Here is a 27,356-nt window from a genome sequence, read left to right on the forward strand (position 1 = left end):
AGTGCGACTCTCAGCTCCAGAGACGTGATGTTATCCGATCTGTTCTTAATGTTATCACATTATCCTCTTGTGTAACAAATCTTTTGAAACACTTTAAGAGTTGATTTTTATTTAGCAGTCTGTCTTTGGAATTAAAAAAAAAAGGACAGATTTCTCTGAAAGATAAAATCCATTCAAATGTCAGCACCTGCTGCAAAAGAAAAAAAAAGAAAGAAAAAACGCTTGTAGTTCAATTTTGTGTCCAAGCGAATGAGGCCAGGCATTCATTCAGAAAACAAAACTCGGCATGGTTTTAACGACTCGATCGGTCTCTTCTCTCAGAAGAACAGCCTCGTCGATAGTTCCTGTTGAGCTGCTGAACTACTTGCTGATGAACAATGGCATTTCTTTGTGACCGTGCTCGTATAATCCTATTCTTTTCTTGTGTTTTCTCCTTGGTGTTCAAATACAGTCCCCTTTGGCTGCCTTGCAGATAATAAGATCGTGTCACACTTGCTGGTGGCCGAGCCTGAGAAGATCTATGCCATGCCGGACCCGACTGTCCCCGACAGTGACATCAAGGCTTTGACCACGCTGTGTGACCTGGCAGACCGAGAACTGGTGGTCAATATCGGCTGGGCCAAGCACATCCCGGGTAGGGCCACGAGACTGCTGTCATGATCACACCATATCATATACTCTAGACAAGGAAGAACACACAGTGTGCTGTGGTGGAAAGAGATTCTTTGTGTTTCTGTCACAGCACTACACTTTCTCTTATACCACAGCCATTTACCAATGAGTACGTTTTTTATTAATTTAATGAATGACACACTGTGCGTGTCTGTTTATATAACATTTAATGTAACCTTGTTTACAGTAACATTAACATTCTAACAGTTTATAGCTGTATTTAATGTTGTGGAACACGAGCCTGGAAAGTTCCTGTTATAATATTCAGAGGGAAAAAAAAAAAAAGAATTTCTGAGATTAAAAAGTCACACATTCACAAGAAATAAAAACTTAAAAAAGGGGGTTTTTTTGTTTTTCGCAAGTTTTTGGTTTTGATCAGTATCATTACCATCACACAGTGATCCACTGTGCTGTCATAAAGAAGTGCGAAGAGATTTTCAACTCCATTTCCCAGAATGATATCAGAGTTGAAATTTTCTGATAAATTTATGACTTTATTTGCAGAAATTCTGCGCTTTTTCTTCTCTGAGTATTACCCCCGATTTAAATAATATTAATATTGGCTGGCTTTTTTCATGATATATCAGATATATTCCATTCAGCTAGCATGATATTGAACGAGTCGAAGATGAGTAGCTGAATGGAATATATCTGATAGATGACAAAAAAAACAGACATTATTATTATTATTATTATTATTATTATTATTATTATAATACATACACATTCCTTTCGGTTTTTAAACATGTCTTTCTCTTTCAAAATTCGTTCAAAAAATCTTCCGTATTTAACAAAACAAATCTGGCGGCCATGTTTGTTTACAAATTGACACAGTCGCTTGCTAGTGTGGAAGTTTTATGTCTCCAACGTGATGTCACACAATGGAGCGACCTGGCAATAAAATTTTTCCAGGTTTACAAATTGTCACAGTGGCTCGCTAGCATAGAAGTTTTATGTATGCAATGTGGCTCTTTTCCAGTTTTTCAGTCTCCGTTGGTATGTTTATCTCTTTTAAATATGTGTAAAGAATATCTAATGAAGTTTCGGTAGCCTTTCGGGTGTTCAAGGCATCTTTCTCTTTCCCGGCGAACACAGAAATTGTTGTGCGCATGTCCAGCAGAAAATTTTCTCATTGGATATTCGCATCAGCTCCGACATGTGACGTCATGTTGTCTTGACAACCATGCAATATCGTAAACCATATTCAGCGCTCATTGTCCATTCGGTAGAGTGACGTAATACATGTAGGATAAGCAATATGCTAACAATATTGTATGCTATCGAACCAAACGAATGAAATCCGCTAGAAGGGAATAGAAGACGTTTTTATTCCATGGAAAAAGTGTCCTGTATGGATACTAAATTTATTTATTTTTATTTTTCCCTACAATGAGACTAATACTAGTGCATCTCAAAAAATTAGAATATTGTGAAAAAGTTCAATATTTTCCATCAGTTATTTAAGAAAGTGAAAATGTTATATATTATAGACTCATTACACATAAACTAAAATGTTTCAAGCATTTTTCTATTTTAATTTTAATCAGTATGGCATACAGTACAAAAACATTAAAAAAAACCATCTAAAAATATTAGAATATTTCATTTCGAGTTTGAGTAAAACAGTATGAAGTTGATTCAAGAACTTGGGAGAGCTTCACAAGGAGTGGACTGAGGCTGGTGTCAGTGTATCAAGACCCATCACGAACAGACATCTTCAAGAAAGGGGATACAACTTTTGCATTCCTAATATCAAGCTACTCCTGAGCCAGAGACAATGTCAGAAGTGTCTTATCTGGGCCAAGGAGAGAAAGAAATGGACTGTTGTTCAGTGGTCCAAAGTCCTCTTTTCAGATGAAAGTACATTTTGCATTTAATTTGGAAATCACGGTTCTGGAAGAAGAGTGGAGAGGCACAGAATCCAAGGTGTTTGAAGCCCAGTGTGAAGTTTCCACAGTCTGTGATGATTTGGGGTGCCATGTCATCTGCTGGTGTTGGTCCACTGTATTTTATCAAGTCCAAAGTCAACACAGCCATCTACCAGATGATTTTAGAGCACTTCATGCTTCCATCTGCTGACGAGCTTTTTGGAGATGCTGATTTCCTTTTCCAGCAGGACTTAGCACCTGCCCACAGTGCCAAAACTACTACCAAATGGTTTGCTGACCATGATATTACTGTTTGATTGGCCAGCCAACTTTCCTAACCTGAACCCCATAGAGAATCTATGGGGTATTGTCAAGAGGAAGATGAGAAACACCCGACCCAAAAATACAGATACGCTGAAGACCACTATCAAAGCAACCTGGGCTTCAATAACACCTCAGCAGTGCCACAGACTGATCACCTCCATGCCACACCGCATTGATACAGTAATTCATGGTAAACGAGCCCCAACCAAGTATTGAGTGTATAAATGAATATACTTTTCAGAAGTTGGACATTTCTGTATTGTAAATCCTTTTTTTGATTGATCTTAGGGAATATTCTAATAATTTGAGATACTGGATTTCTGATTTTCATGAGCTATAAGCCATAACCATCAAAATTAAAACAAAAAAAGGCTTTAAATATTTCACTTTACATGTAATGAATATAGAATATATGAAAGTTTACCTTTTTGAATTAAATTATGAAAAAAAGGAACCTTTTCATGGTATTCTAATTTTTTGAGATGCACTAGTACACCATCTAATACACCTGGTGTCTCTGATGGTAAGTTTAACTGTATTTACCTTCACGTGTTGTGAAGCAGTTTTCCCTATAGGCCAGACAAAGCCTGTCCAACACACTGACATACACCAGCAACAACAGACACACTCAGCAGTCAACACTTTCTTTCTCTCTCTCTCTCTCTCTCTCTCTTTGTGTGATGGCACAGAGGAAATAAGATCAATTTGTTGAGTTTTATCCTAATTCCTCCATGCACAATGCCTTGAAATCTAAAGCAGCAGACACGGAGCGCTTCCTCCTGCCTGCTCACCTCAGTATCAGAGCTGCTGAAAGGACAACATCACCCGAGAGCAGTAATGGCTCCGGTGACCATGATTGAGACAAGTGGCCCTCCCGATCTCACTCCATCCCCCACCTCTCTCTCTTTATTACCCATCTCGAAGCAGGCAGAATGAGGAATTTTCAATGATCTCTTTAACAGAGGCCGTCTTTTTGCATTTAATCTCTGGCTGAGCTGAGTTTTAGGTGCCACTTTTTGCATCAGAGCATTTAGCAGCATAAAGATAAACACTGATCTACAGAAAGGTCAGGAGATTCGATGTTTATCGATTATTATTATTATTTTTTCTTAACAGATGCGAATTAAATTTGATAGCGTTTCTTTAACGTCAAAGCGAGCAATAAACCTCCACCTAACCTCTGAGACGTCAGAGAAAGTGACCCAGTGGGACGGACTGGTGTTGTTTATACGGTATGGTGCGACGATCCTTTGTGTTGCCGAGCATCGAGCATTGAGCATCGAGCAGGCTCCGAGTGCCTTCAGGGCTCATAATGTGTCATGAGAGGTGAGAGCAGACTTTTGTGTCCATGGCTCAGTGTCAGATTGCTCCAGGCTCGCCCTGCAGACCGGATCTGATTCCGAAGCTAAAACTGCTACAGGGCCTGTCCTTCACCTCTTCCTGTCTTTCTTGTCCTCTTTTCTGGGCTGCGACAGAAACAGAAACATTTTCACGCATCCAGTATACAGACAACATTTGAAAAGACGCTATAGGTGTGCTTTTTATTAGTAATTATGGCAGCAAAAAATAAAATGGCTGGAGAGTCTGTATTTTTGTGACCATCAGCAGCATCTGGAGCAAAGCGTCAGTGGAAGTAGGGGGTAGGGGGCGTGGCATGAAGTGAACATAATGACGTAATATCCAATCAGGGGTGGGTTTCCCGAAAGCCTCTTAAGGCCAAGAGTGTCTTTAATTACCTCCTAAGATCCATTGTCAAGCGTTTCATGCATTTAATTTAAAAAAAAAAAAAAACATGCTTGGAATAAAAAAAAAACATTGCCCAGAAATGAAAAACTGGATTTAACAACTACTAATGCCTATATCAGGGACACGCGTTGGAAAGAAGCTCTTCATAATGTTACAATTAAGACTCCTTCTGACAACTGAGTTCGGGAAAACCACATACAGAGACAACGTTCATTGCTTCAGAGCATCTGTGAACTCTCTGTTTAGCTCTAAAGGGCTACGTTATCAGGAAACCCACTCCAGATCAGTTCATTCATTTAATTCATAAACTATTTGTGGTTCCTTTTGGTAACTGAATTTCAGGTTAGGGTTAAGCAGAGCATAATAATAATAATAATAATAATAATAATAATAATAATAGAGGAGCGGCTACAATTATTGACACCTTAACGATCTTTTGGCAGTTGCAAAAGTAGAAAAGACTTTCAATACGTAAATTGTGCATGAATAATTACTCAAACTTCCACTGGGAAAAAAAATTACTTGATTCCCGATTACTTAGCGTATCAGATCACATGACACCATTCCACAATTATCGACACCTTTGTTCACAGTTATCGACATCCAGATGATTATTTATTTAAAAACAAAAATCGGTATGTGGCATTAAGTTAAAAAAACATAGTTTTTATTTAAAATTTGTTTTACATAGACTTATATTTAGTACAAAATATCTTTTATATAAATATATCGATGTCGGTGCTTACGTAAATGAGGAAGTAATTCGAATGTTTGGAAACAAATGAACTGATAATGTTTAACCTGCGTCAGAAAATCTTTTTGTTCCACTTTCTAAGTATTTCCGTAGATCACATTTTGTTAATCATTCGTTGTTGTTTGTATTAATTTCTAGTTTTGTCGTTTACCAATAAACGTCAACAGGCGATTGAGATTGTAACCACAAGAAAATCCAGGTCAAACGCCACATGTCATTACTCAAACCAAAATATAAAATGTCTACTGATATTGTAATACGTGGTAGATATTTACAACAAACTAAAAAAAAAAAAATTCTGGAATAGAAAAATCTGAATATTTCAAGCATGTAATTTTTTATATGCTAGGAATTTAATTCTGGTCTAATTCTATTTATCGCAATCGGATTCCAAATACTCTATGAACTCTATGAATACTGTAATGAATCAGAAAAAAAATTACAGCACTTTTATTTTTTTTTAAAGTACTTCATCTACTTCAACAATGTTACACAAAGATCGATCCATAACAGTTGTAAATGTCGCTTAATTCCACAGGGTGTCGATAATGGTGGACACCGGTGAAAGTGATCACTATTATCGACACCTCACACGCGTGACTTCTCAAACACCCGTTAAGATACAAAATGGCGACTGTCAAATGAAAGAGTAAGAAACAAAGTAGGTTTCGATATCATGAAATATCGGTGAATTTGATCAGTCAAAACATGTCCATGATCTTTCCACCATGCTTACCTGCGATGATGATGATAACGTCCGGGTTTTCCTCGAATTGCTGATCGTCCTGAAAAAATTCCATCTCAGGTAACGAGCTGTGTCATCAGACGACAAGATCAAAGGGCGAGGTGGGTCTTCCGGTTGATGAATTAACCAATAATAACTGTTGGAACTGAAACTCACCCTTGTAAAATTGTTTTTGATTGGTAAATCTGAAAAGGTGTCGATAATTATGGACTGTCGATACTTGTAGCCACCGCTCAACTTCATTATCATGGATGAAGGGAAAAACTGTTCACTATAACAGATACTAGATACCAGTGATGTAGCTGGAGATACCGCTCAGCTCGTTAACCAGTTACTTTTTCTTTTTTAATTCAAAGAAGCAAGAACACAAACAAATACCATGTATTAGCATTCATTTGTACCTGTTTTTTTTTTTTGGGGGGGGGTTGCATATTTTTGCTCTTCGTGCTGGCCATGTCTTCATCATCTTCTGATGTTATTTATGTTAGTTAGTAAACTTGGTGTGTTGGGGTTTTTTTGGTATCCGTTTAAAAAAATCACAGCACCCCCTAGTGGCTGGAGGTCATTCATTTGGCACTCTTAGTGTGTGTGCACTGGACTGGGAGCGATTGCTCAGCAGAAGAGAGATGATTGGATGACAACAGGCGGTTCGAGTTCTGCTCGTGTCCACCATGTCCTGCTCCTCTCACCTCCAGCACCGTGCCTTCTTCCAGTGTGGCAAGGAAACAAATTTGATACAGAGATCTGTTTGGAAAAAGTGTCCGTGACCCTCTGTGAAAGATTTTCTCACACAGAGCAGCAGAGCAGTGTGTACATATACACACACACACACACACACGAGCTTGCCTCACTGCTTCCTATGGTACAGTAATTTTTTTTAATCAGATTGATGAAGGTCTCCATTCCTCCCTGAGAGAGGCGCGAAGCAATTTAGCGCTCATGATACAGCGGCTGTGTTGCTAACCGTCGTAACCAACTGTCAGGGCCTCGCGCGGGAGCTAATTTGAAGTCATTAGGTGCGTGCAGCGTGCGGGCAACAATTTGTTACGGTGGTTAGGAGCGCGCCTGACATTTCTGAGCGCCTTCGTTTAAGATCTGTCCTAGGCTAGGAGCAGGCTAAATTGTAAACTAATTTAAACATCACTCAGCATTACAGCGACTGCTGCGCCGCGAGGCCTGTGAGATAATGAAGCAGTCTGTGTTGGGCACAGTGGAGTTAAAAGTGCCTTGACTCGAGTACTCCACACTCTCACATGCCTTCAGTCTTCTCTGATTGCTTTTCTAACACGCTCTCTCTCCCTCTCTCTCTCTCTCTCTCTCATCCTTTTCTTTTACAGCAAGCCATAAAGACGTTTTATATATATATATACAGTATGTATATATATGTATGTATGATATCTGGATATAGCGAGACGATTTTGTAAATATTGCATGAATAGAAATTCCACACGGTGCAAGTTCAGACATGGAATTTGCTGAATGAGCCCAGCGTTTGAGGGATGTCATCATTCAGAAAAGGACGGCCAGTGAATGGTTTAAAAAGGCAGACGGAGGCTGGAAAGCCCCATTGAAGACCTCTTTTTATCTGTAAATATAACCGAATCGAATTTGGAGAATAGAAAACTGTCATGTAATTGTGACAGGCCTTATCGGAGCACGAGAGCGCACAATAGCGGTCCAGTCGCACTTCACTTCACTTGAGGAACGGACAGAGCGCCGTGTAGCAGCACCTTTTTAGCGTGACAGGCTTCCCGCTATTAGAGCGCCTTTATGGCAGCTGAAATTGCTCAGGCTTCTCGGGCCCTATCTCGGGGACTTTTTTTTTTCTCTTCAGTTCCCTTTCAATTCTGTCCGGCGGGCGGATAAGCGTGCGCTAACACAATGTGATTGAGGTGTAAAATGGAAGCCTGTCGTCCCTAATCTCTTTTATGTAGATACTGAGGAACGTCCACAGCCCACTTAATTCCTCTCTCTCTTTCTCTCTTTCTCTCTCTCTCTCTGTCTGTTGTCAGCATTTGTAATTGCATCACATGACAAACCAAGGCAGGAGAGTCCTGCTCAGATACTGCAGCTAGCTTTCCCAGGCTGTAATAAAGACGACGAAGGAGCCGACTCAGCTGCATTGTTGTTCCCCGTGCTGGATTCAAAGATTCACGCTGACACCCTGTTAATAATGAATAAAAAGAAAAAAGTACCATCGAGGTGTTCATCACTCAGCCCTGCGTATAATGATTGAAGCATCGTTATTGGCTGATCTGTGTATCGGCTCCATCCCTGGGCTGCGACACAGACAAAAGGAATGAAAGAAAACGGACAGACGGAAGCCACGTGTCCTGCCTGAGGCTGCAGCTGAGCTGTTGCTTCTTTCTGTAGGGATGTGTCTCTTTTCTGTGTGCTGTCAGGGACGGGAGGACGTCCTGCAAAGAGCATCTCGATCAAGGTGGGGAATCTATAGGATGACGTGCTTTTCTCACACCGTACCCGGAGTACGAAGCCTCGCCGTTTCGTAATCACGTGGAAAACATCGTTCGTCTCAGTAATGAAGCAGAAAAGAACGTGACCCAGTTTTACCTTCCTGCTGCATACATACATCTACCGTATGCACTCTTTTAACTCTCTCTCATCCCTCTGTACTTCATTCTTGTCCCCTGTTCTATCGGAGAAACACTAACCCCAGTCCTCCCGGCCATCCCCTCTCTAGCCAATCTCCAAATGGGGGCCTGTCTGTCACCACCCCCAGCCTGACACTCGGCAAATATTGATTAATAGATGCCCTAAGCTCCTTTTAGCAAATCAAATTTTCACTTTTAGCCGAGGTTTCGCTCCCTGTGCATTCAGCAAAGTGAGAGGCACTAAATTAAGTGTGACAGAGGAAAAAAAACAACAACAACACACACGCACAAAGCAAATACAACGAAGAGAATGGTGTGTATGCACGTTTGCGCATGCGTGTGCGCGTGCACGTCTGTGTGCACGTGTGTGTTAAATACTGTAGACGAAGCAGCGGTGATGTAAGTTCTTCTTAACTGCGCGTTCTTCATCATCATTGTCGGGTGATCTCATCAATCTCTAGATTGGTCATTTTGTGGACGTGAGGCTGTAAATCGTTAGGAAAATTAGGAGCTTCGTCACGTGAACGCTGTTTAGACGCCTTCTTTCACTCCCACGAACCTGATCGAGAGACGACACGTTTATTCCTGATCGCTAAAGAATATTTATGTGTGGGTTTTTTTTTCCCCCTTTTAATACAGACTGTATTAATTATTTAACCCATAAGCAGGGATATTACTGATTGCTCATTTTATGCGTGCCGTTCCAGTCAACACGACACGTTTGACCTTTCTAATGCTGTGATGTATTCTCTCTCTCTCTCTCTCTCTCTCTCTCTCGGTTTTCCTCTCAGCTGCCTTATCTACATGATATGAGGAGATTAATTACACACACACACACACACACACTGCACAGAAGATATCATTTGTTCTTTCAAAGAAAGGACTGACAGAAGGGTCATAAGATAAAATATTAAATATTAAAGCATATGAGTATTTCAAAAATAAAATACAATGCAATAAAATAAAATAAAATCAATGCACAGGTGTAAATCATCAGCCGCGTGATTGATAAATCAGTCACTTCTCTTGTATGTGATCAGGAAGCTTCAGATATTCATGCAGTAGATTTTTAAAATAGTTTAGTTTTGTATTTTGTCCTCGGTTCAGTATCTGAATACAAGAGTCGAGCCAAATTTTGATAAACGCATGAAGATGTTCAAACAGGAAATGGTCTCACCTCAGCTCATTTCCAATCGGAGCTTTTTCGCTTTCAAATATTCGTCCTTTACCGCAGAAAATTCCTCTCTGTGGACACAGACTGTAACGCCTCCAGACACCGACAACAGCATTTATAGTGCGTAAATCAACAACTAAAGGGGAACTGAAGTCATTTTTAAACTTGCTTTATTTCTTAATTAACATGTTATTCAATTACGTTTTCGGTTTTAGTAACCTTATTTCATGACTTGTATTGGCAACTAATGGCCCTTTTCCACTACCCTTTTTCAGCTCACTTCAGCTCGCTTCAGCTCACTTCAGCCCGACACGGCTCGCGTTTCGACTATCTAAGAACAGCACGACTCAGCTCGCTTCAGCCCTGCTCAGCCCCCAAAACTCGCACGATTTTGGAGTGGGGCTGAAGCGAGCCAAACCGAGCTGAGTGAGGCTAGGGGTGTGAGCAGACACTCCCCTGTGCACTGATTGGTGAGGAGGAGTGTCCTCACATGCCCACACACGCCCCGCGAGCACGCTGGGATCTGTAAACACCGTAAACCCGGAAGAAGGAGAATTATGAAGCCTTATGCGCCTCGCCTCATCTATACGCTCTTGCCAGTATCTGTTGGCGTTGTCGGTGACAACAAGCCACAGCACCAAGACCAGCAACACTAACGACTCCATGTCCTCCATGTTTATTGTTTACTCTCCGGGTCATGAGACTACCGCTTAAAAGCTCACTGATGTCACTGTTTGCGCCGCCTAACGACATCACGTGACGTCCACCCACTTTCGCTAACTCCACCCAATGTGTCCACCCACTTCCAGCCAGCACAGTTCAGCGCGGTTGTAGTCGAAATGCAACTCCAACAGCCCCACTCAGCTCGACTCAGCCCAACTCAGCACCGCACGGCTCAGCCCAACTCAGCCGCGTTGGTAGTGGAAAAGCGGCATAATTGCAATTAAATATTATACTTATCGGCCTATTCGGTTTTTAGCCATGTTGAATTTAGTTCGTTTGGTCCACGGCAGGCGTCGCTTATCCACGCAATCTTCGCGAGACTTGTGCGAGACTTCGAAACGTGAAGTGTCAGCTAGGTGTCAGCGCCGCCATTTTGAAAACTGTTTTCCAAACAAAATATTGCACAAAAACAAGTTTAAAAAACGATTACTGTGTATTTTTTTCAAACTTTCCTGATCGCTATCAAAACAAGCAAAACTTCCGGCTTGATTATGTCAGCGTTCGAAAGAGGGCGCGCGCGTCTTTTGACAACGTTGGCAGATGTCGGTCACTTTGATTTCCGCTGTACGTTTTACTTCAGTCCTACGATGTCTCGCACAGGTCTCAACGAATCTCGTTTACGACCGTTGCTTTGACATATGGACTGATATATTACATCGCATATTTCAAACACTCATAACTTGCTATAGCAGTGACACAATAGCAATCAAAAATGCATTCCTATATTTAATAAAATGAGATAAATAGAATTTTGATAATAAAAAAATTGCCTTCAGTTCTCCTTTAATGATAAATGTTGTGTATTTGGACTAGCATGGCCCGCACCTCCTCTCCTCCGACTCCTCTTGAATCATCCTCTGAGATGGCACGGTTTCTCTGGCAGCCATAAATGAGCAAATCATTGCAGATGGAAAGAAATCAAACATCTGAATATGACAAAAAAGAAGAAAAACAATACACACACACACACACACACACACACACGCTTTGCCTTCATGGAGAGTAGAACTGATGCCATTGTCAAGTCCACTGTGTGAGCACCTGGGTGTGTGTGTAAAACTGTGTCCCATGAGTGCGGGACAATGTAGATTAGACAGGAAGTGAAAACTTTCACCTTTCTGTGGCCCCCGGAATGCCGCAGCGCTCCTGCGTCCCGACTCAGTGGAACAGGGCGGTGCTGTGTGATTGCTAGTTGAAAAAACAAGGCATTATTGCTCGTATTTTCCCTCTTATTAGTTTGATTACATTTGCAAATCAAATCAATCCATCAGACGCTCCTTTGTGAAAAAGGAGGCCGCATCATCGTGCAATCTGAGAGGGCCTCCTAGTAATCTCCATCTAATAAGATGCAAATGTGTCACGTCAGTAAGTAACCAATAAATCACGGCCTCGTTGCCGCCAATCATTAACTATCCGGACCAGCAGTCAATTTTTTTGGTATTTTCAATTTGCGATATGCTGCTGGAATATAAAGATAGATGGATGTAATTACGCAAAACCAAACTCCATTTCAACTCATCCTCACACACACACACACACACACACACAGGCACACCCCTCCTTTCTCTTTCTCTTCCTGCTGCCCGGCTCCCATCTCCCACAGCAAATTTAGTGGAAGGTAGAACAGGCTTGTCATCACATGACATTATTTTTCCAGAGGTTCATGCAAAGTTCACGCCGACGGGCCCTGAAATGGCCCCCACCCCAAAATAACAGTTCAGAGGGAGGGATCCTCTCCATCAGACACTAAGCAGGCAAGAAAATGGGATTGGATTCGAGCTGTCGGGTCGCGCTGAGAAATTACGGTACAGCCCTGTGTGTGTGTGTGTGTGTGTGTGTGTGTGTGTGTGTGTGAGGCAGAGGTAGGTTAAACAGGCCTTTCCTGACATGACAAGTCACAGGAAGGATGTGTTTAATCGAGATGTAAATGATTATCGATGCGGTCAGGGCTCTGGCAGAGGGGCCGTGTGTGAACGGGACCTTACTGTGTTGCTGATGAATAAAATGATTGGACATGTTTTAGTGTGTGACACCCGGCTCTCTGCACACTGCGACACGAGCGAACAAGTGCAAGGACGTCCACGGCATCCTTTACCACTATTAACGATCTGGCTTCTCTGTTACATAGCATAGATACATATTCTATCATAAATACTGTATAACATCAATTATTCTCTCCACATTCACTTGATATGAGCAATCACGAGCTCTGATTGGCTCGTCTACTACGAGGATATCAGCTCATATACTGTGAGTAGAGAAAAACAAAATGGCAGAGCGATATATCAAGTCAGATATATAACTTTGGTATCAAGTATTTAAAAGAAACAGAAATAGATAAAATAATATAGTTGGGTTGTTTTTTTTCCCAAAATATCTCCTGTTCCACACTCCAGCCCAGTCGGTGGTGGTAATGCTCCTTTAAGTTGGTTTCCCAACCACCCAAAAACCCAAAAGAAGAAAAACAAAATGGTGGAATGTGTTGCTGAACCAACCGAGGATGAAATAAAAACTCTACTCGAAAACAACCCCCCCCCCAAAAAAAGAAAAATTGGAATGAAGATATTTGATAATAACATATCGTTTTATTATTATTATTATTATTATTATTATTATTATTATTATTATTATTATTATAGCATTTTTCCACAAATTGCTCCTGTCATTTCGCCGGTTTGTTCACATTCTTCATCTTTAAGCATTATTTTTTTTTTGAAGAATGAAATAAATATAGCTATTCTATACCTCAGCACGACAGCAAGATGGCACATTCTACAAAAAGAAACTGCAATTCGTGCAGCCATCGATAGGTTTTAAGAAGTCCGCCTAATCGGAAATGATTTTGTCGGACATTTTGTATAAAGTTTTTATTTATTGGATTTGCAAAAAATGAAAATAAAAATGCTCTGTTTCTCAAAATCCAGTGAATGTGGATAGAATAAAATGGTTATTCCACTCAATCTGGTTGTACATGGCTCATAGCAATCAGCTCGTGTATGACTCAATTTCGATATACAAATATCAGGAATGTTAAATTTAATGTCCTTAAAGCTAGACTGCCTTTCAGATTTTTCACGTGTCGTAGGTCATAAAAATAATTTTCCCCTACCCCCAGTAATTTTTGTTTAGTGGACCGAAAGCGACTGAATTCGAATCACAGACTTCAAATTTATTTGTTTGGGTTTTTTTTTTATTAAATTTTAATTTCATTTTAAAAAATGAATGAATTTAAGGCCACATGGCCCTAAATTCTCCGCTATTTTTTCCTGCTTGACCCAATTCAAGATCCTACATCATGCATCACATAATGGTGGGCTTTCCCTGATCGCTCAAGACATTGTGGGATACAAATTTGAAACAGGAGAGGAAATGGAGGACGTGAGTGTGTGAATGAAACGTGAAAGCCCGACTACAGTAACGGAAAGCGAGAAGAAAAGACGTTATGTTATATACGAAGGAAAGGAAACGCAGGACCAAACTAATAAATATCGGCGCTCAGCGAGCACCTCGGTGTGATCAGCTGTTCATTTAGCGACAGAATGATGGAACTGTCCGTGCATGGTCAAAGGTAAACCTGCGCATGCACATACACACACACACACACACACGGACATCCTCTGTCTGCTTGACTGCACATTATTTGCTTTAATCCCCTCAAATGAAATAACTTCCCAGCCAGAGAATGGCCTGATATTTTGTGAGATATTACAGAAATAAACATGAATCACAATGACAAAATTTCAGAAGGAACTCATTTTCACCGATTTTATAAAATCAAAAGGCTGTCTAGCTTTAATAGTACGAACTATCACGTGGGATTTACATGCAGATGTTTTCTTTGACTCTCGCTCTCTCTGTCTCCCCAGTAGATGATGTTCACTCTTTCTGTAGTTTCATCTGAGCAACTCTTCTGCCTAGCGAACCTGCATCAGCGTATTTTCATCCCCTCTTCTTCCTCCTCACTGTATCTTTCACTCAACTCCTGCATGGATTGTCTGTCTGGCTTTCCTGAACTGAAAATGTGTCTCGATGCCAGTTACAGTGACTTTCCTCACACACTTTATTATTTTTAAAATAGTGCATTGCATTCACACAGCCAGAGATATACAGTATACACACACACGCACAGTCACACACCGCTGCAGCTCCTACCCCCTCACAGGCCCATGTTAGCATCCGTGCTGTTGGATTTATAGTTTATCTTTATCTGTCGCTTCATCTGTGGGTAGCTATTACAGCAGGCCTGGCCGGCTTATTGTTTGGGCCCTGATGGATCTGCGCGTAGTCCATCACGCGTGATCGTGCGCCTGGAAAGCCATCGGGCCCGCCTGATGATGAAATACGAGCTATCAGCCTCGGTAATGGCTGTAAAATTTCATAATTACATGGCCTTTATTGCATTGCATAATGACCCTGAAGCAGTATGAAACAATTAATTAAGATTTTCAGCCGTGCCTTTTGCAGAAATTAAAAGGTGCTCATTGCCGTGGAATGGGGAGTCGCGTCTCGTCTCAGAAATATTAAGAGCATGTTTTAAGCACGGGCTCTTGGATGGCTTTCTATTAAAAGCCCCAATGCTCACAGATGGGCGGCACGGTGGTGTAGTGGTTAGCGCTGTCACCTCACAGCAAGAAGGTCCGGGTTCGAGCCCCGTGGGCCTTTCTGTGCGGAGTTTGCATGTTCTCCCCGTGTCCGCGTGGGTTTCCTCCGGGTGCTCCGGTTTCCCCCACAGTCCAAAGACATGCAGGTTAGGTTAACTGGTGACTCTAAATTGACCGTAGGTGTGAATGTGAGTGTGAATGGTTGTCTGTGTCTGTGTCAGCCCTGTGATGACCTGGCGACTTGTCCAGGGTGTACCCCGCCTTTTGCCCGTAGTCAGCTGGGATAGGCTCCAGCTTGCCTGCGACCCTGTAGAACAGGATAAAGCGGCTAGAGATAATGAGATGAGATGAGATGAGATGAGATGAGATGAGATGAGATGAGATGAGCCCCAGTGTAACGAGAAGACAAACACGCGTAGTGGACGTGTTTCCACGTAACGGTCGAGCTGCATTAGCGTTTCGAGCTCCAGGACTCTGTGTGATGTAGATTAGCATCAATAATATAACGCTCGGACAAGGTAGAGGCTCGTTACTGATGTGTCCAAAGCAGGAAGCATGCACTTTAACGGAAGCACGAGGTAAATACTGCACGAGATGTTGGCGTTCCTGCACAGGAAGCCCAGGAGAAAAAAAATGGAAAGAATCCCTCTGTGTGTTTGTAATCACTAGAAATTCCGGGATCATTCTCCAGTTGTCATTGCAGTGTTGCGCAAAATGTAAGCTGTGAAAAAAAAAAAATCAAATGTCAGACTGGATTCCGTCTGGTGCCACCTAACCCTCCTGTCTCCTCTGAGCCAAGTGGTCACGACAGGGAGCCAGAGAAAGAGAGGGAGAGAGAGAGCGTGCGAAGTGGGCTAATTAAAATGTAAATATTGATATTTCATTGTTTGAAATGGCTTCCCATCCCAGTTGTTAATGTCACTCCATCTGTGAGAGTGTCTCTCACGCGGTCACTTTATTATAGTCCAGGGAGCTCCTCGTCTCCCGCTGCCCTGCCACACTGTACCGGCCGCTTCGTTTTCACACCTAATTAAGTGGAAAAGCATGGTCCGTACAGTAACCCGTGGCATCTTAACCAGCTGCCTGAGTATTTTGAATTAATCTGCACCACCAATCGGTTCTTAATGTATGCAATTAAGAGGCTGCCGATTGCTAATTAGGTGCATTAGAATCAAGCGGCTTTGCACACACTTTGTGATGAGCCGACAAGGCAGCATCCCCCCGTCCCCAGGGCATCACCAAATCCTGTAAGACAGAAAGGGAAGGGGGAAAAAACACACACGCACACACACAAATAAGATATCCAACACGCCATACCGAGACGTTAACAGCTTCAGCTTCAGTATCAAGATGGAGCAAATCGAGTGCTTTTTTCCTCATTGGCGTTCCGTAGAGAAGCGTGCGGTTGAACTGTGGGGTCAAGTGCACTTTAATCAGTTCTGAAGCGTCAGAGTGGAAATCCCTTTATGACTCGAATGAAACAAAGCGTTTTTGACAGAAGCAGAAACATAAACATAATTTATGGTGTAAAGAACGAAAGGCCTGAGGGAAAAGCAGTCAGGTTGAGAAGTAAAGGGAACAGAACACAAGCACGGTTATGGGGTGGGTGTGTGTGTGTGTGTGTGTGTGGGCCCTCATCACTTCCCCAGACTAAAGACCTGAGAGACTTGTGTTTACACACACACACACACACACACAATCGCTTGTTTGCCTTTTCATGTTGGTTTTTGTTTTGCACACGTTTCCAGTAGCTCAATATTTGCCGTGCGGGTGACTGAAGTGAGGTCGTGTTGTGTGTGTGTGTATGCTAGCTGCAAGTTGTGTCAATGGACATGAGAAGAGGCTTAGTATCTACAGCTTATAAATACACACACACACACACACACACACTAATGCATGGCGTGAATGAATGATGAGCAGACTCTAATAGTTAATCTGCTTAACACACACACACAAAAGAAAAATAGTTCTTGTTTGTCTCTCTGCATCCCAAGTGGTACGAAGTGAACTTTTTTTCCACCCTTCAGCTTTTCTCTTCAGTCAGTCTCTGTGATACTCAATCTCATCTCATCTCATCTCATTATCTCTAGCCGCTTTATCCTTCTACAGGGTCGCAGGCAAGCTGACTACGGGCGAAAGGCGGGGTACACCCTGGACAAGTCGCCAGGTCATCACAGGGCTGACACATAGACACAGACAACCATTCACACTCACATTCACACCTACGGTCAATTTAGAGTCACCAGTTAACCTAACCTGCATGTCTTTGGACTGTGGGGGAAACCGGAGCACCCGGAGGAAACCCACGCGGACACGGGGAGAACATGCAAACTCCACACAGAAAGGCCCTCGCCGGCCCCGGGGCTCGAACCCAGGACCTTCTTGCTGTGAGGCGACAGCGCTAACCACTACACCACCGTGCCGCCCGTGATACTCAATGAAAGTCTTTATTTCTTCAAGGTGACAGATGTTGCACGCTCGCATGTACTGGTCACTTGAATCGATCCAGATGGCGACAGAAAACAGATCTGTTTATTTATCGTGCTCTCTGTCCTGTGGAGGTGCATCGTCGAGTAGTTGTACGCTTCGGCCTTTTTCTTTTATACTTGTGCAGCTGCAAAATGATAGACCTGAGAATGAAATGAAACGATTCGTGTGTCATTTGGATTCGTGATTCTTTCGAGCTGTTTGAATCATTTGAGGTTTGATTATTAGGTTCCAGTCGCATGTCAGTTAAGAACGTTTCTAGATCACACTGATATATCGTCAGTGTCACTGTACCTGTGTGTGTGTGTGTGTGTGTGTGTGTGTGTGTGTGTGTGTGTGTGTGTGTGTGTGTGTGTGTGTGTGCATACTGAAAAGCCTTCTCGGCAGTGTGAATGTGCAGTCAGAAGAGATTTGGCAAACTCTGTTGCTGAGCTCTTGTGCCCAGTAGGGGTTAACTTCGCTTGGCTGCATCACAGCCTCTTTCTGTCATCATGCAACATGCCACGCACACACACACACACACACACACACGCACGCACACCCTGATGCTTTGTCCTCCTGAAAAGCCACTGCTGATTTCATAAAAAGCTGGAGATATGTTCTCGATTTGTTCTTTCTTTGGAAGGAGACAGTGTGTGAGGTGCCTGCTGGTGTCAGTCCCCTCTTTAGGGTGTAGGAAAGGGGTGGGGTTTGGATTGGGGGGCATGCTGTATCTTAGATAAGTGTCATCTGGATCAACCTTTCTGCTTTGAGCCTGGCAAAAAGAAAGAAAGAAAAAAAAAAGAATTAAATAAATAAATAATGAAATAATGCAGCCAAAGATTAATTGACAAATTAATTTGTGATGCCTTTTTTGGCACCGAACTGGATACGTTCTTATTTCTTGCGACAAATCATTCCAATAAATCCCAATCAAAGCTCTGACGCATTGCACTTTCTCTGAGTCACCTGCATTACCTCGATTCCCTGATCGAGGAAGCGGCTGCACGCGTTTACTGCCGTCCAGATTGCCACGTCTGTATTTAATTCAGCTCTTTAATGATCTTCCCAGCACAGCCCTCGCTTTTAAAGGTGAGACACTATCACTGTTATCTGGTGCCTCTTTCTATCGTGAAATGAATTAACAGATCGAAAAAAAAAAGAAAGAAAAGAAAGACAGGCAAAGAAGAAAGGAGCCTGGAACGCAACTTTAAAGTTTGCCCCCAACGTAAATGTCAATACAGAAACCTCTTCCATCTTTGGCAGTAAATTCACATTGATGCCTCTTCTCTTCATGCTATCGATCTGGCCATGAGAACGCAGATTTGTATCTGTTAATTAATGCGTTCCGAAACTGCATTTGTATTAATCAGGGAGATAAGAAAAATTGGATGCCCGTGCCGGCATGACAACCGTAAAAGCAGGGACCGGCCCCCCGATAAAATCGTTGATGGACCTCGCTAAAGGTGGGATGGGGAAGAGGGGGTGGGATGGGGTGGGGTGGGGTGTGCCTCCTTCCACTCAATAAAATAATCATCCAGCTTTTAATTATTCTGTGGGGAGATGTGTTGGAGATCAGGGAACGTGTAAATCTAATTATTTACTAACAGCAGTGACTGGGAGGGAGGGCTATGATATGGCACACGGGGAGCTCCAGGCTACGGGCTCCGTCCATCTGCCACTGCTGTCCTCTCCCACCCCCAGCTTGGCTTTTCTAACTGTGCAACTCACCCCTGTCCTGTCTCAGCTTTGAATCGTCCTCTTTTGTTTGTCATCTAAACACGCCCGGTTTCATATATATGTATATATGTGTCTGTGTGTGTCTATATGTCTCTATATGAGTATATCATTGCTTTCGATATGATGGTTTAAGATTGTGGCGGGGGGGGTTGGTTGTATTTTTAGAATAAAAATCGAAGGTTTGTATTTTTAGCTTGTTGGCACCATTTTCATTTGCAAGAACGCAGCATCGTTCTGAACACTGAACACTTCCTTTATAAAAAAAAAAAAAAAAAACCATCCTTAACGTCTTACGATGATGTTATTAAGTAGCATCGGAGGCGGCTGCCAACTGGCACCCGGTGTCCACCAGCAGGCCAGGAAGTACACCAAATGCTCAGCGCACTCCTAACAAGATCAGGGATTTTAACGGTTTGGCTAATAAATTAGCGCTTGTTGTAAATAATAGGCTAAAAACATAAACTTGTCATGTAGCACCAGACTCACCAAGAGAAGAGAAAAAAATATTGGTGGCTGTTTCTTTCTATCCTCTCTGACCAATCAGCTAATCTGATTGTCTTGTACTTCCATCGCCAATCACGTATTCTCTTCAAAATGCTACCAAAGCAGAGATTCTCTGATAGGAGTCACCTATGAGTGCTTGCTTTTCTGTTCATCACGTAGCCAGGGAGTAAGAACTGGCATGCTGTTGCTCAGACTGTTGTTCTTCAGGTCATGATCTCAATCGTATCTCCTCCTGTCCTCCAGGTCCGTTTCAGGAGAGAAAGGGATAGAAAGGATGGGGTGGAAAAGGAAGAGAGAGTGAGAGAGAGAGAGAGAGAGAGAGAGAGAAAGTGATATGAATGAGGTGAGCAGGAAGGAGAAGGGAGTTTGAGGCAAGCAATTAGTCTTTCAGCTTCTGTGATGGGAAGAATTGATCCGTGCTGCATGTTTGGGGAGATAAGGAGTTCCCTCCCGCAGGATGCCCCCTGGCCTGCTGCATAGCGCGAGACGAGAGACGAGCCTCGTGCCGGGTGCCTCTCCACCCTCCCTCCATTCTTTGTTCCCTCCATCCTTCTGCAGTCCTTCTCCTGATCACAACAATGCGCTTTGAGTCCCACGGTCTTCACAAACTTCATGTATCGTTGCTGTGATTATTCATTTTCTTCTCTTCTCTTCTCTTCTCTTCTCTTCTCTTCTCTTCTCTTCTCTTCTCTTCTCTCGGTTGTGGGAAGTGATAAATTCACGTTTCACGAAGTGGTTTGAAATGCTAAATCAGGAGCAGACATCGAGTGTTGATGCCTTGTTTTTGTGTTCCTTGTAGGCTTCTCGACACTGTCGCTGGCTGATCAGATGAGTCTGCTGCAGAGTGCGTGGATGGAGATCCTGATCCTGCGTGTGGTCTATCGGTCACTGTCATTTGAGGACAAGCTGGTATATGCTGAGGACTACATCATGGATGAGGACCAGTCCAAGCTGGCTGGCCTGCTGGACCTGAACAACACCATCCTGCAGCTGGTCAAGAAGTACAAGAGCATGAAGCTGGAGAAAGAGGAGTTTGTGACTTTGAAAGCTATAGCACTTGCAAATTCAGGTGAGTTCATGCATTTTTGACTAATAATACAACAGGAATGGAGATACCCACTCTTTACAAGTGTGGTGAGCAGAAATGTATCTCAAAACGCACATACACACACACACAGTGAACCTGGAGGTAGATGAGCTACAGCAGCAGACGTCCACATCAGGTTCCAGTCGTGTCAGCCAAGAACAGGAATCTGACGCTATCATGGAACCTGAACAGCTGAAGATTGGAAAAAGACTACATGGCATTTGTCCAATCTTCAACTGTAGCAGGATTGGAACAAGATGTAGTGTTGTAGTCCATTCATCTCAAGGTTCAACATATTGCTTTTCTGCTCACCATGGTTGTAAAGTGTGATTATTTGAGTTCCTGTAGCGTTCTTGTCAACATGTACCAGTTTGGCCATTCTCCCTTCATCTCTCTCATGACTGGGTATGATTTTTTTTTGCTTTTCGCTCTGTACTTACCCATGTATCTTCATGAACTATGCTGATGCTGCTGCATGATTGACTGATTGGATAATTGCATGAGGGCAGCATGGTGGTGTAGTGTTTAGCACTGTCGCCTCACAGCAAGAAGGTTCTGGGTTCGAGCTCAGTGGCCGACGGGGGCCTTTCTGCATGGAGTTTGCATGTTCTCCCCATGCCTGCATGGGTTTCCTCTGGGTGCTCCGGTTTCCCCCACAGTCCAAAGACATGCAAGTTAGGTTAATTGGTGGCTCCAAATTGACCATAGGTGTGAATGTGAATGTGTGTGAATGGTTATTTATCTCTATGTTGTCAGCCCTGGCGACTTGTCCAGGGTGTACCCCACCTCTTGCCCATAGTCAGCTGGGATAAGCTCCAGCTTGCCTGTGACCCTGCACAGGATAAGCAGCTACAGATAATGGATGGATGGATGGATGGATGTTATCAGTCTTTCAACATACCCACATTCAGCACCGAAAGCTTGATCAAATTTGTCGTTCTTTCATTCGCAGAGGTTCTGTGTTGTCATGGCACTGGAGGAGTTAAACTCTCCGACAACTGATGTCTTTTTCTCTCGTGGTATTATTAGGCACAGATCCATCGGATTATTCTGATACGGAATAAGTGCAGAGAGCTCGCAGACACCTCCTTCTCCTTCTCACTCTCTCTCTCACTTTGTTTGAAGGCATGTCCCTTTTCCCTCATTAGCATAAGTTCATCTTCAGATAGCTCTAAAACAAGGAGCCCATCAGTGTGCACCTGTGTGTCAATAACACGCTCAGATGTGTGCCCCTCCTGCCCCTGCGGCTCCTTTCCTTTGACCCCATCTTTGAACTTTATCTTGGTTGCTGGCCGTCGTGTTTTTTTCATCCCCCTCCCCCCTTTAATTACAAGAAGGAAACTGTCGATAAAATCTGTTAAATGGGATGCAGCGAGCAGCTTGAATAGGAGGGCAGCTATTTGTTCAAATTCTCCAGCGTTCAAGGTATTGACAGTTTGTTTTCTGAGGCCATATGTGACGATCAATCTCCGGCTGGGTCTGGCCATGCTGAAAAATGAAAAAGCAGATTGCTCTTGCTCTCGCTCACAGACAACAGCTCGGCCCGCTGGACACTCGCGGCCCCTGCTGCCCTCCAGAAGGAGAGGGTGCGTGGCTCTAGAGAAATGCTTTTTTTAATTGATTTTGCAATTAACAGTTCATCCCTCTTGTCAATGACCACGAGCCTAGAGACCGATTGTTTGGGTGGGGACGAGAGCAATGTCCAGATTTATTTCCATGGACTTGCACCATTCCTCTCCTCCCAGAGCTGGACATGTTCCCCAAGTCATGCATGCGTTGTTGCCTGCTGGCTACAGAAACCCAAGATTCATGTCCAGATCTGTTCTGCTATTCAGTAGCCTGTATTTTTTTTTAACTTTGTGCTCATAATCATGTTGGTACCCTTTTCAGTTTTCAGTCACCTTTCACCATGACCAGATATCTCTTCCTCTCGTGTCGTCCTGTTGCACCATTCAAAGCTCCGCCCCAGGAGAAGAGTTCAAAGGTGTCCAGAAAGGACGCGGGGGCTTTATACCGTCCCTGGATTTTATTTTCAAGTTTTCTCTCCTGTACTGTTTTTTACAACCCTACCTTTTGAACGTGCTAATTTTAAATAAATTCCTTAAAGCTAGACTGCCTTTTAGATTTTTCAAGTGTAAGTCATAAAATGAATTTTCCCTGAAATCCAATTATTTTTGTTTCGTGGACCGAAAGCTACTGAATTCAAATCACAGACTTCCAATTTTATTGGTTTTTGAAAAATAGAACAATTAATGAATTTAAGGCCACATGGCCCTAAATTCTCCGCTATTTTTTCCTGCTTCACCATGACCCAATTCAAGATACTACATCATGCATCACATGGTGGTGGGCTTTCCCTGTTGGCGCAAGGCATTGTGGGATACAAATCTGAAACAGGAAAGGAAAATGGAGGACACGAGTATGCGAATGAAACGTGAAAGACCGACTACAGTGACGGAAAGCGAGAAGGAAAGACGTTATGTTATATACGAAGGAAAGGAAACAAAGGACCAAACTAAGAAATATCGGCGGTCAGCGAGCACCTCAGTGTGATCAGCTGTTCGTTTAGCGACAGAATGATGGAACTGTCAGTACATGGTCAAGGTAAACCTGCGCATGCGTACGCGGACTTCCTCTGTCTGCTTGACTGCACGAAGCGAGTAATTTAAATAACTTCCCAGCAACAGAATGGCCTGAGGTTTTTTAGATATTACAGAAATAAACAAATATCACAATGAGCAAATTTCAGAGGGAACTAAATTTCACCGATTTAATGAAATCGGAAGGCCGTATACCTTTAACACACTCTTTAGGTTATTGATTACGAGCTACACTTCGTCTCCGACAACAGATGAAGAATTATTTTCTCTTCGTTTATCACTTTCAGTATGGCGTTGCAGCCTTCATTCCAGCATGACGTCATTTTCGCAGCACTGAATTGTGCTACGGTTGGCTTTGTCCTCCAACACCATCTGTACTAAAGCCTCTCTCTTCGCTTCTCTGTCTCTCTCTCTCCTTCTGATAGAAGAAAGTACTGCGTTTTAAACCAAGAAGATCTTGCATCTCAAGCCCAGACAATGATATATACGTTTCCCACAATAGTGTAAGTTGTCTGGCACCTCTGCTGATACTTAGATTGATGGCGCTGCTGGGATGGCAGGCTTGGTGGAAAGGTGCAGTTAAGCATTTTCCTGGCAGGGATTTCCGTCTCGTCACGGGTCACTTTTTTCAGATGGCCAAAGCCCATGTGACTGATGGACAAGACCTTGCTGTCTGAATTCTAGATGGGCTCGGATTGGGCATCCTGACACTGAAGGCTTGGAATATTGAGCCATTACGTGAAGTGGACAGACTGTATGGTGTTATAGCTCGGAAACACTTCCAGCACAATGAAAAGCACCGCTGTGGTACGGGATTTCTACCTCATCGATATTTGACCCTGCAGTTATTATTTAGCAAATATGTATCGATTTGGATTGTCATCACTTGGCTAAAGACTTGTGTGCGTTCCGACATGCAGTCCCAACAGAATGGCTCCCGGCTCACGTGTTGTTTTGGATTTGGCGGTCCATTAAAGCGCCATCTTTACCCGCGTGGCTTTGAGAGCATTATCATCACGAGCTTTTTCTCCTCCAGATTTCTTGACTCGGTATGAAAAAGCATTAAAAATTCAACTAGCATTGTGTATGCCAACTATTTGGCAGAACCCTCAGCTCAGTGTTTTCAATAGAGTCCAACCCCAGGAGAATGTTCCAGCAAAGAGCATTTAGTTCTGCGAGTCTTGTTACAATCGTAGAGGTGCTCTGGAAAGCGTGCATGCTTTGCTAACAAGCAAATATGCAAATAGACCCTGTCTGACATTCCTCTTCGACGATGCCAGTCATGCGCAGGGATTGACACCTGAAAGGCGTCTCATTGTCTGCTCTTGTTCAGGCTCGTGCTTCGTATCAGCTTGCTTCCAAGTGTTGTTCCTGTCGTGCGTACCATTCATCAGACCCGCAGAGAGCCTTGTAAACATGCGCTGAGCGCAACCTCGCTGCTTAATACTCCACTGTGCATTTAATCACTGTAGAATGAGCTCCAGCCTGGCAGAAAAGAACAGTCAATCCCTTTTTCCTCACTTTTTTTTTTAGCAGTGATCCTTGCATGTTTTTTTTTTCCAACAACATGGATAAACATGAACAATTACTGTATCTGCTTTAAGTCGAAGATTTGTTTAACCGAAAGGTATTTAGTTGTTATTCATTGCCTGCTGAAATGGACAAAATTTGGATTAGATGCTAATTATCTGGCATGTCTGATTATTTGATGCCATGGTATTGTGAAGACTAGATTAAGAAGATTTCTTGTTTTAACCTTCTTCTGTGTCTGCTCTGTTCATTTACTGTGAGGTTCATCTACAGTGGTGCTTGAAAGTTTCTGAACCCTTTAGAATTTTCTATATTTCTGCATAAATATGACCTAAAACATCATCAGATCTTCACACAAGCCCTAAAAGTAGATAAAGAGAACCCAGTTAAACAAATGAGACAAAATATTATACTTGGTCATTTATTTATTGAGAAAAATGATCCAATATTGCATATCTGTGAGTGGCAACCGTATGTGAACCTTTGCTTTCAGTATCTTTCAGTTCATGAGTCCACCATCAGGAGGACACTGAACAACAATGGTGTGCATGGCAGAGTTGCAAGGAAAAAGCCACTGCTCTCCAAAAAGAACATTGCTGCTCGTCTGCAGTTTGCTAAAGATCACGTGGACAAGCCAGAAGGCTATTGGAAAAATGTTTTGTGGATGGATGAGACCAAAATAGAACTTTTTGGTTTAAATAAGAAGCGTTATGTTTGGAGAAAGGAAAACACTGCATTCCAGCATAAGAACCTTATCCCATCTGTGAAACATGGTGGTGGTAGTATCATGGTTTGGGCCTGTTTTGCTGCATCTGGACCAGGACGGCTTGCCATCATTGATGGAGCAATGAATTCTGAATTATACCAGCGAATTCTAAAGGAAAATGTCAGGACATCTGTCCATGAACTGAATCTCAAGAGAAGGTGGGTCATGCAGCAAGACAACGACTCTAAGCACACAAGTTGTTCTACCAAAGAATGGTTAAAGAAGAATAAAGTTAATGTTTTGGAATGGCCAAGTCAAAGTCTTGACCTTAATCCAATCAAAATTATGTGGAAGGACCTGAAGCGAGCAGTTCATGTGAGGAAACCCACCAACATCCCAGAGTTGAAGCTGTTCTGTACGGAGGAACGGGCTAAAATTCCTCCAAGCCGGTGTGCAGGACTGATCAACAGTTACCGGAAACATTTAGTTGCAGTTATTGCTGCACAAGGGGGTCACACCAGATACTGAAAGCAAAGGTTCACATACTTTTGCCACTCACAGATATGTAATATTGGATCATTTTCCTCAATTAATAAATGACCAAGTATAATATTTTTGTCTCATTTGTTTAACTGGGTTCTCTTTATCTACTTTTAGGACTTGTGTGAAAATCTGATGATGTTTTAGGTCCTATTTATGCAGAAATATAGAAAATTCTAAAGGGTTCACAAACTTTCAAGCACCACTGTATATGCCGCTGTATAACAACGTGTGTGTGTTTTCACCATTAGACTCCATGCATATAGAGGACGTGGAGGCGGTGCAGAAGTTGCAGGATGTGCTGCACGAGGCGCTGCAGGACTACGAGAGCAGCCAGCACACCGAAGACCCGCGCCGCGCCGGAAAGCTGCTTATGACGCTGCCGCTGCTGCGCCAGACGTCCACTAAAGCCGTGCAGCACTTCTACAGCATCAAACAGGACGGCAAGGTGCCCATGCACAAACTCTTCTTGGAGCTGCTCGAGGCCAAGGTCTAGCTCGGCCACGGTTGCCTCGACCGGTTCGGTCCTGAAGGAGCGGGCCGGGCGTACACATGAGCACTCTCACTACACTGGGCAGGCGATGACTGATATACCGTTTGTTTGCGAAACTTTTCTCCATAAACAACGGTATCTAATAGCAACTTAACCTTAACAATATTCTGAACTATTGACATTATGCTCGGTGCATAAAAGAACTAATAAAGTGTAGTTGTTGAGGAGAAAAAAAACCCCAACATGCCGATTCATAGGACTTCTCTGTACTGTTTAGCAGCAGGACTTGGAAGCAGCTTTTGACTCGTTCTTCTCTGAAAACCAGTGCAGTTTTTAGAGCTTTCGAAGAACATTTTGTTGATTTTCACCTAAAAAGGAACTGGATCTAAGAAATCTAAGAATGACAAACCCTGCCAAAGGAAGGAGTTCCACTGAGTGGGATGCCGATGAAACTGTAATGTCCCAAACCCA

At 42.8% G+C, this 27,356-nt stretch overlaps 1 protein-coding gene across 4 annotated transcripts in view; it reads left to right on the forward strand.

The window, feature by feature from the left end:
• Positions 1-27,059, forward strand: part of esrrga (estrogen-related receptor gamma a) — a 95,300-nt gene extending 68,241 nt beyond the window's left edge. For 3 of the 4 annotated variants that reach the window (XM_060932897.1, XM_060932899.1, XM_060932900.1), the window contains exons 6-8: positions 452-634; positions 20,729-20,998; positions 26,644-27,059. In XM_060932897.1, the coding sequence (XP_060788880.1) occupies positions 452-634; positions 20,729-20,998; positions 26,644-26,888 (698 nt within the window). In that variant the 3' untranslated portion in view covers positions 26,889-27,059. The remainder of the gene's footprint in view (positions 1-451; positions 635-20,728; positions 20,999-26,643) is intronic. The other variant, XM_060932898.1, reaches the window with a different exon arrangement.
• The last annotated feature ends 297 nt before the right edge of the window (positions 27,060-27,356 follow it).

This window comes from Neoarius graeffei, chromosome 11 (assembly GCF_027579695.1).
Source record: "Neoarius graeffei isolate fNeoGra1 chromosome 11, fNeoGra1.pri, whole genome shotgun sequence".
NCBI classification, from domain to species: Eukaryota; Metazoa; Chordata; class Actinopteri; order Siluriformes; family Ariidae; genus Neoarius; species Neoarius graeffei.